The 17034-nt window shown below is 35.1% G+C and overlaps 1 protein-coding gene across 1 annotated transcript in view; it reads left to right on the top strand.

Annotated features, from left to right (window-relative positions):
* The first annotated feature begins 8692 nt into the window (after positions 1-8692).
* LOC110462591 (putative neurotrophin receptor LTRK 1) overlaps positions 8693-17034 on the top strand; it is a 39996-nt gene continuing 31654 nt past the window's right edge. The window contains exons 1-2 of the mRNA XM_021516602.1: positions 8693-8843; positions 13110-13736. Coding sequence (XP_021372277.1) covers positions 8831-8843; positions 13110-13736 — 640 coding nt within the window. The 5' untranslated portion in view covers positions 8693-8830. The remainder of the gene's footprint in view (positions 8844-13109; positions 13737-17034) is intronic.

Raw genomic sequence — 17034 nt, 5'->3', positions numbered from 1 at the left:
TGCGTGTAGCATGCATGACCTACAGTCAAGTAGCAGTTCCCGATTGAGATAAACAGGGTGCATTTTCAATAAGAATACGAGGTTGTGATAAGATCATATGTTCTACAAAGGAAAGGAATGATATTTACAAGCCATTCAAGTGCATTTGAGTCCAAAGTTACACATAATAAAGACAGTAGGTCCGGTATATGATTCAATTTAGTACCAGTGGGTACCGCTAGAGGCCGTCTGTGTGAAATCGACATTTATGAATATCTTGAGCTCATTAACTAAAGTAATACCAATAGCTGGCGGCTCACGCCTTAGCTAAAAAACCAACTACGCAGATCAACAATTAGACGTAGGATGTGTCGTTACTTTAGAGACTTTGACATCCGGGATTTTTTTAGAGGCAGTCGCATCAGATTCGTTGTTATAATTATATTTTCTCTTATTTACAACATTGACCCATCAAGACCAACACACTTAGACGATTGATTCAGCTCTTTGGGGAGATTAAATGTCAAGGCGTGATATTCTGGTTCGTTTAGTGCAACAAAAAAAGCATTTATTGCAGTATTTCCTGGTCATAAAACGAAAATAATCATGTTACAGTTGTATAAATTTAATATGGTTTTAATATAATCGCTCTCTGTAGTATATATATATATATATATGGGCGGTTGGAAGGGCTGCATGATTGAATTCGTCTATAGCACCTACGTAACATCAGAAACGCATCGGGTTACTGTAAGTGTATTTATTTTAGCGGATACAAATTTTAGCGTATTGAATGTTATAATATTAGCGCATTTGCGGTATAAAACTTTATTTAATTGAGGCACGGTAGTCTAGTGGTAGGACGCCGGGCTCGTGACCGAAGGGTTGCGGGTTCGAGTCATGGCACGGCACTGTGTTGTATCTCGGAGCTATATACTTTACTCCGCTTGTTCCAGTCTACTCAGCTGTAAATGTAAGTGCTAGAATAGTAGAGTGCTAACTGTGAGCGCCGAAATGGCAGCATCGACTATATGCTCCACAAGTAGTTGAGAAAGATATTGGCTGGTTGCAAAGGCCTATTACCACGGATAATCGTTATCTCTATGTGACACGTGATGTTATTTATCTGTCCTTTTGATTAGCGGACGAATATCCACTACAAAAACACTCTGTATTTAATATTACCTCGGGAAAAGTTATTAAAAAACATGACTCTGTCTGTTCAATTGTTCATGTAGATTTTGTATATGATATGTTTTTCTATTTCGTTCCAAATAATATTGTGTACGTTATTTTGTATATCTTCTATAAATTCCAGGAAAGAGGAGAGATCAAGGGAGTTCTATTCCGTCTTTGCGTATTGCAGAGTTATCTTCTCTTGGGAGCAGGTATTGATTGTTACGTCATTGGTTTGTGTGAGAAAATTATGTCGTTTTCTCAAAAATTGATGTCGTTACTCTCACAAACAAGTGACGAAACAATCAATACCTGCTCCCAAGAGAAGATAACTCTGCAATACGCAAAGACGGAATATGTAATTTGATATGTCGGGGACTACTTATGGTATTGAATAACATCTGAAAGGAAATACAAAAACATATTTTTCAATTTGAAAATGACTTCCCTAGTGTTATTCTAAAATTGCATAGAGAGATTTCTTATTGTATTGCCACAGATGGAGTGAAATGAATGACGGAAAAGGCGATGATAAGTTGAAATATATTGTGCATAATCCCTTGTTCACAAGAGCAGATAACTCTGCAATACGAAAAGACGGAATATATTAACGCATTGCTGCATATTTCCTTTTCAAATATAATAGTCATAAAACATGTGGTCCTCAAATCTCATATGTATTTCTTGCATTGGAGATGGATCTACATAGTTTTAAAACTTGTTTCCAAATCGACTTTCAACAATTGTGTATTTTTTTAATTTTTTTTTATTATTTGTTATTTAAACATATTTATTGCCCCAAATTTGAGCGAAGGATAAGGCACAAGTTATATCAACGTATCAACGCCTTTTCCTCTCATACAGTACATGTTGATATTTACATGATAGCATTTAACAAGACATACATACTATATGTTATAATTATTATATTTTACTTAAAACTTGTTGCTGGATTTGATGAAATTGTATATTGCTTTACATCACACTAAAAATGAAAAAAGAAATGAAAGAAATATGCAAGACCACACACTTGTGTTTTTACCGTACCCCAAACTCTCTCTCTCTCTCTCTCTCTCTCTCTCTCTCTCTCTCTCTATAATGAATCCAATTCATTAATAACATATTTATTTTCTTACCATCATGTGACAATTGAGTATTATTATATTTGTCTGTATTACGGGAGAAGTCAATTGATAAGTTGGAAAAACTTACCGACTAAACCCTTTGTCAATATGTTGTCAATAAAATATGTTTAAACTAAAACTTGTGTTTTTATTGCGCAGACGAATATATTTACGAGTGCGCGGTGCGCAACGAGTAAATATATACGTCCGCGCAATAAATGAGTGCTTTCTGATTCGTAAGAAAAACACAAGTGTGTGGTCTTGCTTTTATCACATACCTTCCGTATTAGGTAGAGATCGAAACAAAATTTTTATAAACTTTTATATTTTTTGCAAATACCGGGCACTTTTCAGTTCGCCATGACAAGGGGATTCGCATAAAATGTAGTTCCGGCTAGTAGGTAAATACAACATTCCGTATTGCACATGTGCAATACAGAACGGTGTATTTCATGGTCTGAAAATTGCTTGTATTACTATAACAAGATTCAACAGGTATGTGATAAAATATTGATAAACCTATGTATTAGTTATACTGATGTGATATTTCATCTACCACGGCTGATTAATTTGTTCAGGTTTTATTACAGAAATAAAATTTTGAATAATAGTTATTTTTTATATTCAATGAAATAATATGCACACTTGGTGGTGATTGAGTTTCAGACCTTTTAACCGTAATCATACATTCTAGCATTGTTGATTCTTTTTGATATTTATTACAACGCATAAACAATTGTTTAACACTCCCCGGCTATACATTTACAGTGATCTGGAAATAATTCACGCTACCTTGGATAACAATTACCAGTTTTATTGATCCCACGCGTCTGTCGGTGACATAAATAGTTAATTTGACAGGTAATCAATCAAAGATTTAAAACATCGAATTCCACCATATGACAAAGGAATCCTATCCGATGATTGTAAACAAAATAAACAAATATAATGCAGGGGCATATTACAATGCCCTGAGGAATAAACTCCTACTGTAAAAAGTCAGCTGCTATTTACGGACTTTGTGTCTTTGCAAAATGAAAAATATCATATTTCATATCATAAATATTTTGCTGATTACTCATTCAAATGGAACAAGCCACCACAAGTCAGCCGGTCCCATGAGGACAGGCTGTGCTTAGTGACAACATAACGGTCTAAAAGGTGATATCGCATATACTATATAATACAGTTATATATGATGCATGCCGATGTAACATGAAAAAGTGACCCGCGTTGAAAACCTATCCGGGGTCCGAATTTCACGTAGAACTGATCCACAATCGTTGAAAAATGACCCGGAATCCGGGTCAGATTTCTACCGGATCTTTTTTTGGTTTTCTGTATGCGCTTATATCAACAGTGCGTGTATTTATATTCACGGCGTATGCTCGCAAGATAGAACAGCGTAGAATGGTATACATAGGCTGACATTTATTCTAACTATACATTAGAAACTGGTATTCCAGCATGATTATAGCTTTTATATATCATTTCTGAAAAAAACATACATTGAAGGACTTTTACGAAAAAAACAATATCTATATGAAATAAAAATAAAATAACCAGGGGAAAATGTTCTGACACCGGATTTCGAACCCTGGGCCACTTAAGATTATTATACTATCGCCCTAACCGATTGAGCTTCCTGGCCGAAGGAAGTGCCTGCTAGGGTAACGTTCAAATCGATATTAAGGGGAGGTTACTATATTTACGAAAAACCATAACAATATGGGACAGGGATCTTTAAATTTATCGGTTTTGGAAATCTGCTTACCCGTGGCATCCACTTGACGACAAAAGTAAGAACAATTGAAACCCTATTGTGCTTTTTATTTTGTTTTCAATAGTTTTTGTTAAGTGTTTTATAAACAGTAAACTGTGTACTGTTTATGTCTTTGATATGAAAAACGTCTTTTCTTCAGGGTTTTTGAAATATGGTTTTCCATACGTGCTTATATTTCACAGAGGGTGCATTTATATTCACGGTGTGTGTGCTTATATTCACGCTTGGTGCATTTATATTCACGGTGTATGCGCTTATATCAACAGTGCGTGTATTTATATTCACGGCGTAGGCTCGCAAGATAGAACAGCGTAGAATGGTATACATAGGCTGACATTTATTCTAACTATACATTAGAAACTGGTATTCCAGCATGATTATAGCTTTTATATATCATTTCTGAAAAAAACATACATTGAAGGACTTTTACAAAAAAAACAATATCTATATAAAATAAAAATAAAATAACCAGGGGAAAATGTTCTGACACCGGATTTCGAACCCTGGGCCACTTAAGATTATTATACTATCGCCCTAACCGATTGAGCTTCCTGGCCGAAGTAACGTTCAAATCGATATTAAGGGGAGGTTACTATATTTACGAAAAACTATAACAATATGGGACAGGGATCTTTAAATTTATCGGTTTTGGAAATCTGCTTACCCGTGGCATCCACTTGACGACAAAAGTAAGAACAATTGAAACCCTATTGTGCTTTTTATTTTGTTTTCAATAGTTTTTGTTAAGTGTTTTATAAACAGTAAACTGTGTACTGTTTATGTCTTTGATATGAAAAACGTCTTTTCTTCAGGGTTTTTGAAATATGGTTTTCGATCATATCATGTTCAGAATGTATTTCAACCTTTTGCATAACAATTATTCAAAGCATAAGAATAGGGATTAATCTATCACATTTTTATGTTGATGGCGTTATGAACACTATTTCAATATAACGTATCATTGAGAAGCATATACATGTTTAACTAATCCAATGTGTGCTGCTATAGGTCTTCGAAATAGTTCATAACGGATCCCCGTATCACTGTCAAAACTACTTAATGCATTGAAAAATGTTTTTTTTTTCCGGCATAACTATGAACGTATTTATTTGTTATGTTACCTACCATGTAAGTGCTAAATTGTGTTCTTTTTTGAAAACTGAGTGCTACATGCTGTTCCTTTTTTTCTGAATATATTCCGAAAATTACACCTCCACGAAAAAGAAAAACATTCCTCATATATGTCTCAAGCTCAGTCTTCATTCAGTAGCTACGATATTTTAAAGACAAACGCTTGCTATAAGAATCCAAGTCCACGACATAGTTTCAAATTATTTTTACCATCTTGGACGCCAATCCCTTGCAATAAACTGCGCAATACAAGTAATCGTTTTGCTATCGCTGAATTACAGCCGGCAATCTTTTAATGCTACACAGATATTGAAGATTCCAATTGGCTTGTTTCCTGAGCTGTAACCGTATCAATTTGATTTTTCTGGGAAGGGTGATGATTTAAAAGAGTCACGGGGATGATATTCGTTTTATATTTCAAACAGGATCTTATCTCTCTTTTCAAGATATCTGTAAGGTGTCAAAGCTTAAGCCCTAGTCACACTAAAGACAGAAGGAGCCGGAATGTCGTTAGACTGAAATTTTGTGATAGATTACTGGATACTCGAGGTGTATTCTAAAATATCTGCCTGCATTCTGAGTGCATTCCAAATAATCTGTTCCATTCTTTAGGCCAGTCCTAATATTTTGCTCATGCTCAAAACTTTTGAGGTACATTCGTAGTGGAGAAATATCGAACAGCATTCGAAGTGTATTCTAACTGCATTCTGACTACATTCTTAATAGTCTTACGGCAATCTGACTTCATTCTAAATAGTCTTACGGCATTCCGACTACATTCTAAATAGTCTTTCGGCATTCTGATTACATTCCAAATAGTCTTACGGCATTCTGACAGCATTCTAAATAGTCTTACGGCATTCTGACTACATTCGAAATAGCCTTACGCATTCTGACTACATTCTTAATAGTCTTACGGCATTCTTACTACATTCTTAATAGTCTTACGGCATTCTGACTACATTCTAAATAGCCTTACGCATTCTGACTACATACTTAATAGTCTTACGGCATTCTGACTACATTCTAAATAGTCTTACGGCAATCTGACTTCATTCTAAATAGTCTTACGGCATTCCGACTACATTCTAAATAGCCTTACGCATTCTGACTACATACTTAATAGTCTTACGGCATTCTGACTACATTCTTAATAGTCTTACGTCAATCTGACTTCATTCTAAATAGTCTTACGGCATTCTGACTACATTCTTAATAATCTTACGGCAATCTGACTTCATTGTAAATAGTCTTACGGCATTCTGACTACATTCTAAATAGTCTTACGGCATTCTGACTACATTCTAAATAGCCTTACGCATTCTGACTACATACTTAATAGTCTTACGGCATTCTGACTACATTCTAAATAGTCTTACGGCATTCTGACTACATTCTAAATAGCCTTACGGCATTCTGACTACATTCTAAATAGTCTTACGGCATTCTGACTACATTCTAAATAGTCTTACGGCAATCTGACTTCATTCTAAATAGTCTTACGGCATTCTTACTACATTCTTAATAGTCTTACGTCATTCTGACTACATTCTTAATAGTCTTACGGCATTCTGACTACATTCTTAATAGTCTTACGGCATTCTGACTACATTCTAAATAGTCTTACGGCATTCTGACTACATTCTTAATAGTCTTTCGGCAATCTGACTTCATTCTAAATAGTCTTACGGTATTCTGACTACATTCTAAATAGTCTTACGGCAATCTGACTTCATTCTAAATAGTCTTACGGCATTCTGACTACATTCTTAATCGTCTTACGGCAATCTGACTTCATTCTAAATAGTCTTACGGCATTCTGACTACATTCTTAATAGTCTTACGGCATTCTGACTACATTCTTAATAGTCTTTCGGCAATCTGACTTCATACTAAATAGTCTTACGGTATTCTGACTACATTCTAAATAGTCTTATGGCAATCTGACTTCATTCTAAATAGTCTTACGGTATTCTGACTACATTCTAAATAGTCTTACGGCAATCTGACTTCGTTCTAAATAGTCTTACGGCATTCTGACTACATTCTTAATAGTCTTACGGCATTCTAACTACATTCTAAATAGTCTTACGGCATTCTGACAGCATTCTAAATAGTCTTACGGCATTCTGACTAAATTCTAAATAGTCTTACGGTATTCTGACTACATTCTTAATAGTCTTACGGCATTCTGGCTACATTCTAAATAGTCTTACGGCATTCTGACTGCAATCTAAATAGTCTTACGGCATTCTGACTACATTCTTAATCGTCTTACGGCAATCTGACTTCATTCTAAATAGTCTTACGGGATTCTGACTACATTCTAAATAGTCTTACGGCATGCTGACTGCAATCTAAATAGTCTTACGGCATTCTGACTACATTCTAAATAGTCTTACTGCATTCTGACTACATTCTAAATAGTCTTACGGCATTCTGACTGCAATCTAAATAGTCTTACGGCATTCTGACTACATTCGGAACATTTTGATTTCATTCGAAGGAGAACCCAAACGGTAATCTTCTGCAAACATTCGTATATCATTCGAGGTACCTTCCGACCAGACAGACTTTGGGTGGTATCCGGGCAATAATCCAACCGTATTCGTCAGGCAGTTTAAGTTCGTCCTAAATATTTCGACTGGATTCTAACAGCATTCTAACTATTCCTACTATGTTCCCTCTACATTTGAGCTGTATTCAAGGGCCAAGTTGAATTTCCCTCCCGAATGTGGCACGAATTTTATTATTTTTCTTTCCGGCTGGTACTTCCTAATTCCTGTTGATTCTGAATAAGTGTGACGGGGATTTTAAGAACTTGAAGAGGATAATGATAATAAATAATAATACACAACATTTGATATAAAGCGCCCTACCTAGCTAGAATAAGCCACTCTAAAGCGCTTTACAGTACATAGATATACAATTTATACAATGATACAATTAGCATATACATAAATCAATGCAGGAGCTGCCTTATCAGGCGCTAACTGCTAGTCCTATGCCACCTGGCTAATATCTCCCTGTGTGTGTATGCCTGAGTGTGTGCAGGAGATGTAATGTGTTCTGTTTGTAGTTGGATCGTGCTTCCAACGGTATCATTTATAGTGCCACCTCACTTGAATGCTACAGCACAGATGCTGCAACATCCGCCCTAGACCATTTTATACTCTACCTGGGTTGTTGGAGTTGTTTGGGCAGGAGAAAAACACTTTCTCTGAATATTCATGCGTACGACGACTTTGGGCATCGAACCCCGGCCCCTGGTGCAAGACCGGAGTGTTAACCACTCGACCAATCCGCCCATGATATTATCGTTTACCCTAGTGTAGTTTGTTACAAAAAATTAAATGATCCGTGTCGTGATGGCCGTAAAGCGCACGTGGGCTGTTACAATGTTTTATTATCGATTTATATGATATTTTACTTTTCGAGACACAAAGGCAGTGTGGGGCATTTGTGTATGGTAGCCTATTGGAGTACATCTGTACACGAGGGTGGTTTGTGATATATCTATACTGGCAGGTACTGGTGGAATATAGTCACTAGTTGTTTTCGATGAGTATTAATACATGTTTCCAAGATGACACTTCTGTAGGAGTCTCCACGTGACGTGAATATTGTCATACTGACCATGCAGTTGAAACGTAAGTATATTAGTTTATTTTAAAATTACCCAGTATTCCTCCATCCTCGATATCCAGGGGTTACGCTCACTTTCGCTCTCTGCATCCCTGGAATATGTCATGGCAAAGTTGAAGACTTGGTGTGCTACACATTGTGGACGAGCCTTTGATGTAATTCAAAAGAATCTCGCGGTCGCGTAATGGTAAAACTTACTGGCTTTGAAGTCAGGTGTCGCTCCTTTGCGATCTTGAAAGGACATGTATTAGCCTAGCGGTTGGTCAGTTTATTTTAACCCGAGAACAATCGAATAGCTAGACACGTGCCTCAATTTTGTTGACATATTCCAGGGGTGTAGCGAGCGAAAGTGAGCGTAGGTATTCTTTACAGAGAATTAAACATTACAATTATACTACAATCGTATCTAACAAAGTCAGTTAATATCGGTTATATGAAAGAAATTGCTCGATGTGGGCTGTCAGAACGTATGCGTGTTTTCATAGATGCATCTCTTTCAGGTACTCGACTTAGGCTGTCAGCTCACAAATTAAACATTGAATCTGGACGTTATGTTGGCACTGTTAGAACTAATAGATTATGTACAAAGTGTAAGCTTAACGACAAAGAAGACGAGTTTGATTTTGTTTTAGTTTGCACAAGATATACAGAATTAAGACAGAAGTATTTAAAATATTACTATAGATATAACCCTAATGTATATAAGCTTGTTCAATTACTTAATACACAGAATATTAAAATAATTATGTAATCTTGGAAAGTATCTGATAGCGGCAAATAAGCGCCAATCAGATATATGACAGTTTGTTTATGTGTATTGTTCATTCTCCTGTGACCAATGTGGCTTTTTGTACATATGTAAATATCCTGTTAATTATATGTTTCATTGATAGGTCGCAAGACTTAAAGCTAATAAAGAACTTGAACTTGAACCCCTGGATATCGGGGATGGTATTCCTCTTACTTTTGAAATTCATACATACATAATTAAGGGTTTTTACGCACCCCTCTTATAATTTAAGAATCATTTTGACCAATTTGGAATTCCATCATTTCTGCTCCTAGTGCAACGATGAATCCTGGAAGGACAAACCAATTGTGTGATGCTTTGTGATGCGTTTTTGCCATACTGTATCAACAACACACGTGGGGTTCGGTCATCTTTAGTTTATTTAATAAAGGACAGATTTATTTGTATACACAAAGTGTATAATCAAATGTTGGATTCTAATAGCCTTACTTTATTTGGGTGGTCGGGTGGTGCAGTGGATAGCGTACTTGCTTTTCACCAAGAAAAAGTGAGGAAGAGGTGTCAAAACAATTTGTTTTCGTCGTTTATTTCCCATTTCAGCTTATTTTCTTTTCGGCTAATGTCTTTTGGCATCTTTTTTTTGGATGGTAAATTGACTGTTATGTTTCGAAAATAAATCACCGCCAGAATTAAATGTTTATGAAACGTACTCAGATTGTGTGCTTCATCGTAGTTTACATATATCGTTTAAATATTGGTACATCTATAATACTTAAAATGCATGTATAAGTAGTACGATACATATTTTACAGTATTGTACAATACATAAAAGTCTTGTTTGACTTATAGTGTTAGTTTTGTTAATAGATATGTGATGGTTGGTTCTCACAAATGCAGTAATATAAGATAACGCCCTGTATCATCTATTTACAACATGTTAATCAATATGTATATCATAACATGTAATTATCTGCTTTTATAAGCTTTTTTAGGTCACCTGAGACAAAGTCTCAAGTGACCTATTGCGATCGCCTTTTGTCCAGCGTCTTCCGTCGTCCATCGTCCGTCGTGCGTCCGTAAACAATTTTCATTTTCGACTTCTTCTCCAAAACCCCTGAACCAATTTCAATGAAATTTTGCAGAAACCTTTCATGTCCAAAGCTCAACATAGATAGTGGCCGATTTGGTCCCCAGCCCCCAGGGGCCTGAGGGGCAGGGCCAAAAAGGGTCAAATTGGCCAAAAATGTAAAAACAAATCGTCTTCTCAAGACCCGGATATGGTAGAATCAAATACTCTTCATAGATGGAAGGGTCTTAAGGTGCTTTACCAACATTGTGAATTTTATGACCCTTGGGTCTCAAGTTTCCCCCTGTGGACGGAGTAAACTTTACTATAGTTTATATAGGGAAATCACATTTTGGACTAATATTTGTTTAATTTCCATTGGAAGTAATTCAATTTGGGTTAGCATTATAAATATTGGGTAGCAGTTTGATGGTATGCACATATGGACCCTGACTGACCCCCCCGGGGCTGATGGGTGGGGCCAAAAATTGTTGAATTGACTGAAATATCAAAAATCTTCTTCTCAAGACCCAGATATTGTAGAATCAAACACTCTTCATAGATGGAAGGGTCTTAAGGTACCCCCTGGGGAAGGAGGGGGGCTGGCAACATTTATTATGGTTTATAATGGCAAATGATGCTTTGAATATTACATGTTAATAACTTGATTGGAATTATAACCCTGAGTTGACAGTTTGATACTTTGAAAATTTTGAGCCAGCCCTACCCCCAAGGGCTGTAGGGTGGCGCCCAAAGGAGTCAGTGTGCTAAAGTTCTTCATTTTCCTTGTTTAGAATCAGAGTTGCTGGTTTCAAATACTTTTTAGTCTTAAATCTGTATGCTAGATATTGAATAAGGTGGTTTTATTGTTTTTTGTCACTTTGAATAATATTTCTGTTCTTGTTAAAAACAAAATCAACTCTCTGTATAAATATATCAGGTGACCGTTAAGGCCCATGGGCCTCTTGTTTTTAAATGCCTTGCTTTTTTTTATTTATTAGTTAACTTTTTAAAGAAATAATTTAATACATTTCAGCAGTAACTCTCTTTAATTCCTATTAAGTATTACCTGACTTGAAAATTTATCACTTTGAAAAAAATCATGATTTCTTAAAGTTTGACATTTCATGACACTGATCTGATAAAGATCAAAACATTAGGAAACCGATGTTTAGTTAGCTTTGTAAGTTAAAATGATGTCCATATTGCAACCCTTTACAACTGAATTCAAATATTGTGCACGACATACAAGATGCAAGATACAAGAAACTTTATTTAACGTCGCATACAGGTAAACAACGAACATTAGCTCTTGAGAGCTATTATTACGACAAACATATGTAAAATAACAATAACATATTATATTACAAGCAAAGGGAGACAATCACATATATTAATAAAAAAACACCCAGTGATAATCATCACAGAAAAAGAAAGTATACATATCCCAGGTTTCTAAGTACAAAGGCCCCCGGGATATATATATATATAAAAAAAACATGTATTAATTTAAAACTATGTTTCAATCTTGCGTTGCATGTTCCAGGATAATTAATGATAATTTGATGAGAAAAAGGACAAAAATAGGAAGGAAAAGTTCATTAAAAAATTCATATTTTTTTGGGAATTTTGAAAAAAAAAAAAGATTCTCGTTAAGCTAACAATTCTTCCACAAAATTGACCTAGCTATTTCAAGTGAGTTGATGCAATAATAGTTCATTCACCCATTGATTACATATGTGTACTATACAGGCTAACCTCCTTTTATGTTACATTTATATTTATTTCTCATTGTAAATTGGATTCATTGTTGAAAAAAACTGAAGCCGTAACGTGGCATGCAAAAGTCTTATATATATATAGTCCCTATTGTGTCGTTTTATATGCATGCTGACAATGTAACGTACACATTTATTAATCATGTTATGTGAAAGCATAGGAGTGATCAGACAGATAATGGTACATTTTGGAATTCTAAAAGCTAATATTTTTATAGGATACAGATATTGTTGATTTATTGTGACTGTTTAGATATAATGGACCTTATGATTTGTTTGTTAATTTCAGTCTTTTGTACAAGCACCGTTCTATGAAATAGAACAATGTGCAATCCATTAAGCTGAAAAATCAAAGACTGGTTAGCTTGACGCGTAGTTGATACACATTTTCAATGCATATTCTTCTAAAATATCTGATAATTGATCATTTATTCTATTTATTTATTCATTTATTCTAATTATTCATTTATTCTATTTTCTCTATATTTAATTATTTATTTATTTATTCATTCATTCATTTATTTATCTTCAGATGACCATTTTGATAATCATCTTAATTAAATTTGAAAATAAATATCTCGCGAATTCATTGGAAATCAAATATCGTGTGATTTTATTCGAAACAAATTTTGCAAGATACAAATGATTTTCAGTATAACTTTCACTTACATTTCAGATAACTCCATGGCTATATTGAAGATATTTCAATGGTATTACGTCACCTATTTTACACTGTCTTTACATTTTTTCTCCATTGGAGCGGACATGGAGAATGTACTACAGATACCAACATCTGTTTACGTGGAAGAAGCAAAATCATACAATACCTCACTTAACAAATTTGAACGGCTTGTTGGAAAAACAATTTTGGATGTCCAATACCAATTTTGGTTTAATGTTCGCCAAAGACAAATACAGCAACCCTCTACCGAAGAAAAAGTAACAGATATACAAATTGTACAAGAGCAGACCGGACCAATGGCTATTCATTTAGTATCTACATGTAATGATACTGATGTTGATCGTAAGACGAAATCAGGAAATGCTTTACTGCCTGTTAGCATCGAGTTGGAAACAGACGTCTGTCTAGGTACTATACTATCAGGTAACGAATCCAGCAACGTTTCTGTGGCTTTTGCCTCTACCAGACTTTGGGAAAGATTTGCCTCCGTGTTATGGAATAATGAAGACATGAACATAACAGACATCTCCTTTGTAACGTTAATATCGTCTGGAGGATTTGACGACAGACGTACAGTGACGTATCCGGAAGCAGTGACGGACCTGCATATAACGGTTTCCGGTAGGTGGATAAATTATATGCAATTTTGACAAATACACCTAATATCTTCTCCATCACTAGTATATACATTAATAAGGTTGTATGGTGTTCTGTGGTTACCATCTGTACAGCATGTGGCCGCAAAGGTTGACCCATTTACTCATAATATCGTATCCAAACTTGTTTACTCATCGAAATACGATTCATTTTCTTACATTATAGCATTATTTAAAGTTAATGGAGTCGTTTATGTTGGTTGTTGTTGTTGTTGTCATTATTTGTTGTTGTTGTTGTTTGTTGTTGCTGCTGTTATTTGTTGTTTGTTAATGTTGTTGTTGTTGTTATTTGTTATTTGTTGCTGTTTCTGCTAAAATGGATTATGTGAAAGAAACATGCTTTGTTTACAATTTAACAAGTTGCAATGATCAGTTAAAATTGTTAGCTAAATAAGTATATCAATTTTTGTGAGTATTAAGGTATGTGTGAAATCTTTGGGATTAGCAGTTAAGATCCAAAGTTTTATATATTTAGCACTGTAGGGTAATTCGCTCTTAGAAAATATTTTTCTTATAGGATGTGCAAATATAACGTATGTGCCTCATAGAAAGGACAGAGAACAAAATGGATCTACTGCCCTTATTGCTGTTAATAGTTTGTGTCTTTTTTCTCCTTTTTTTTTAATGCTGCCTTTATGTTCTTTTTCGTGGATTAGAATTATTTATAAATGAAATGTATGTATTTGACAACAGCAATGATACAAGTTATACCACAATTTTTTTTATTAGAGTAGTGAAGAATAAAAAAACAAAAAAAATCGAACTAAAATTCGATAGAACTAGTACATGGAAAAAAAGGCCAGGTGTTCCGGAGGGGTAAGCGTCTTCCACTTGATCGCCCAATTTATATTTATCATTCTTGTTGGTCCAGATTGAAGCGCACAGAGGGTCTTAATAATTAAGTAAATTGGAGTACCCGGATCGAACGCACGTTTGTCGGGCGGACAGCTCAATGCATTTTCACGTTCGATCGGGAAATCGAACCCCGGTCATTTTGGTTGAGGAGAGTCCGTTATACACCGCGTCATGCGGTCATCCAAACTAGCATACGTTGAGATTAAATCAACACATGAACAACAAGCCGACTTTACTTATCTTTTGTGATATGGTGTTAATTATGTCGATGATATTTTGAAGATTGACTTATGTATTCATACGATATGAAATCGAGAAGACATTTTGTAAAATGCTGTCTTATTAATATACAGGTCGATGAATCTAGGCGTAGAATGGATGGCACACTTCACTAAGGCGACTGGGGTTCGGTTTCCCGATCGGACGTGAAAATGTATGGGGTCATCTGTCCGATCACGTGGTGGGTTTTTTTCATGGTACTCTGGTTTCCTCACACTTTGTCAGTAATACAGTATCAAATCCACCATTACAACAACCGAACTGCTCGTTACCGATGTCGTGTTTGGACAGCGCAGGTGTAATGCTACGGATACGGGACACAAATTAACGTCTTGTAAATCGCTATACAGTTGTCGGAAAACATGTACATAATTGTATATCCACCTTGTAACTGTCAAAACTTACTAAAAAATTGTTTTTGAAATTTGATGCACATTTATATATGTGATCAATAAACTGAAATTATTTAGCATATAAAAGCTTTCCACTGCAAATTTGATGCATATCTATATATGTGATCAATAAACTGAAATTATTTAGCATATAAAAGCTTTCCACTGCCCACGTCGCGCACCATGGTGATGAAACCTATTGGAGGGGGTTAGGGAACGTAGTTACTATATAATGTGCGCTGTCATCCGAGCCATCAAGAGATTGATATAAGTTGTTTCATTGTTGTTGAAAAATGAATAAAGTCTAATTTTGATTACTAAACGTAGAGTTCAGGTATGAATATTATTACAAAAAGCAGTTCTGTAAAAGTGGAATTTTTCCCGGTGTGGAAATGTTTGTGTGTTTTGCGTTGAGCAAATTAGCGCGAAAACATATCAGCACGGGAATATTTATTAACATATTTTATGAATTATATATAAATACAAATATGGATTTAAGAATTATTGCCAACGCGGAAATGTCTACAAGCGTAACTTTCCATGAAAAATGCATAAGGAGTATTAAGAAAATCGTGTTACTTATAATTGATTTGTTCCGTTTTGGCATAACTATTCATGAACGACGATTTAATGACTGTAAATGTGAATATGTATATGTATATGTTGGCAAGAAAGCATTACAGTCGTGAGGTTTTCCAATTCGCAAATTATTATCAAGACCTACATAAAATCCCTCTGTAAATATTAGCAAGCTGAAGAAGACAACAGGAGACGAAAAGCAGTTATCTTTATTGTCTCCGATTAGATATAATTGGCAGCACATTTACAGCACCGGAAATGTTCACGTGTGGAAATGTTTTTGCGTTAAGACCCAATAAACTGATCGCGGTGTAGATAATTTTGCGTTGAACATATTTCAGTAATTCAGATATATTCGATATACATGCATCTGTAATCTATTATAAATATTCGCGAGTTGATATTTCCGCGCTAATTCACGCCAAAAACAGACGAACATATCCACACCGATCTAGTAGCCACAGCTCGACTGATATCACGGAAGTGTGTATGTTATAAATGTATATGGAGTTGTTTTTTTAACGCATTCGCGAATTTCGGGAATTAAAGCCCTCATTAATATTAGCAACTATACGGTATATCAGGCAGTTTATACAAAATCAATACTTTTGGTTACGTCACGGCAAATTGTGTTCACACATTGTGCACTTTGCATTTGCACTGACTATTGAACAAAATGGGAAAATAGATTCCAAACAATCGACATTATATATTCATGATTTTGTGATTACTGTTTTGGTCTGCCGTCAATAGAAAAGGACAGATAGATATGATTTATTAAAGTCATAGTGAATCACAAATATCAATATTGCCTTGAATTATTTAACAAACAATTGCGAGTATTATACAATTGGCATTGTCTACCCTGGTCACGTTGGCTTTCTAGCGTAAATTCCGTAATTTTGTTTTTCTATGTTGATTCGTCTGTGCGTGCCAAAAGATAAAAGATTATGTGCAGGATATCTCGTTAACTCATTAACTCATTAAATCATTAACGATCCCCGTACCATTGGCAATACGTGTAACAACTGACGTATATGTAACGGTATTACGGGCATGACTATAGCTTTGATAAATGCTTGTATAAAGAAAACTATAGCTTGCAGATATCTTTTATAAAAACAAAACACCACAATGAAGATGAAATAAACAATGATA

The sequence above is a fragment of the Mizuhopecten yessoensis genome, unplaced genomic scaffold, assembly GCF_002113885.1.
Source record: "Mizuhopecten yessoensis strain PY_sf001 unplaced genomic scaffold, ASM211388v2 scaffold10811, whole genome shotgun sequence".
Lineage (NCBI taxonomy): Eukaryota > Metazoa > Mollusca > Bivalvia > Pectinida > Pectinidae > Mizuhopecten > Mizuhopecten yessoensis.
The sequence above is the reverse complement of the archived record's forward strand: the minus strand, read 5'-3'. Positions and strand labels throughout refer to the sequence as shown.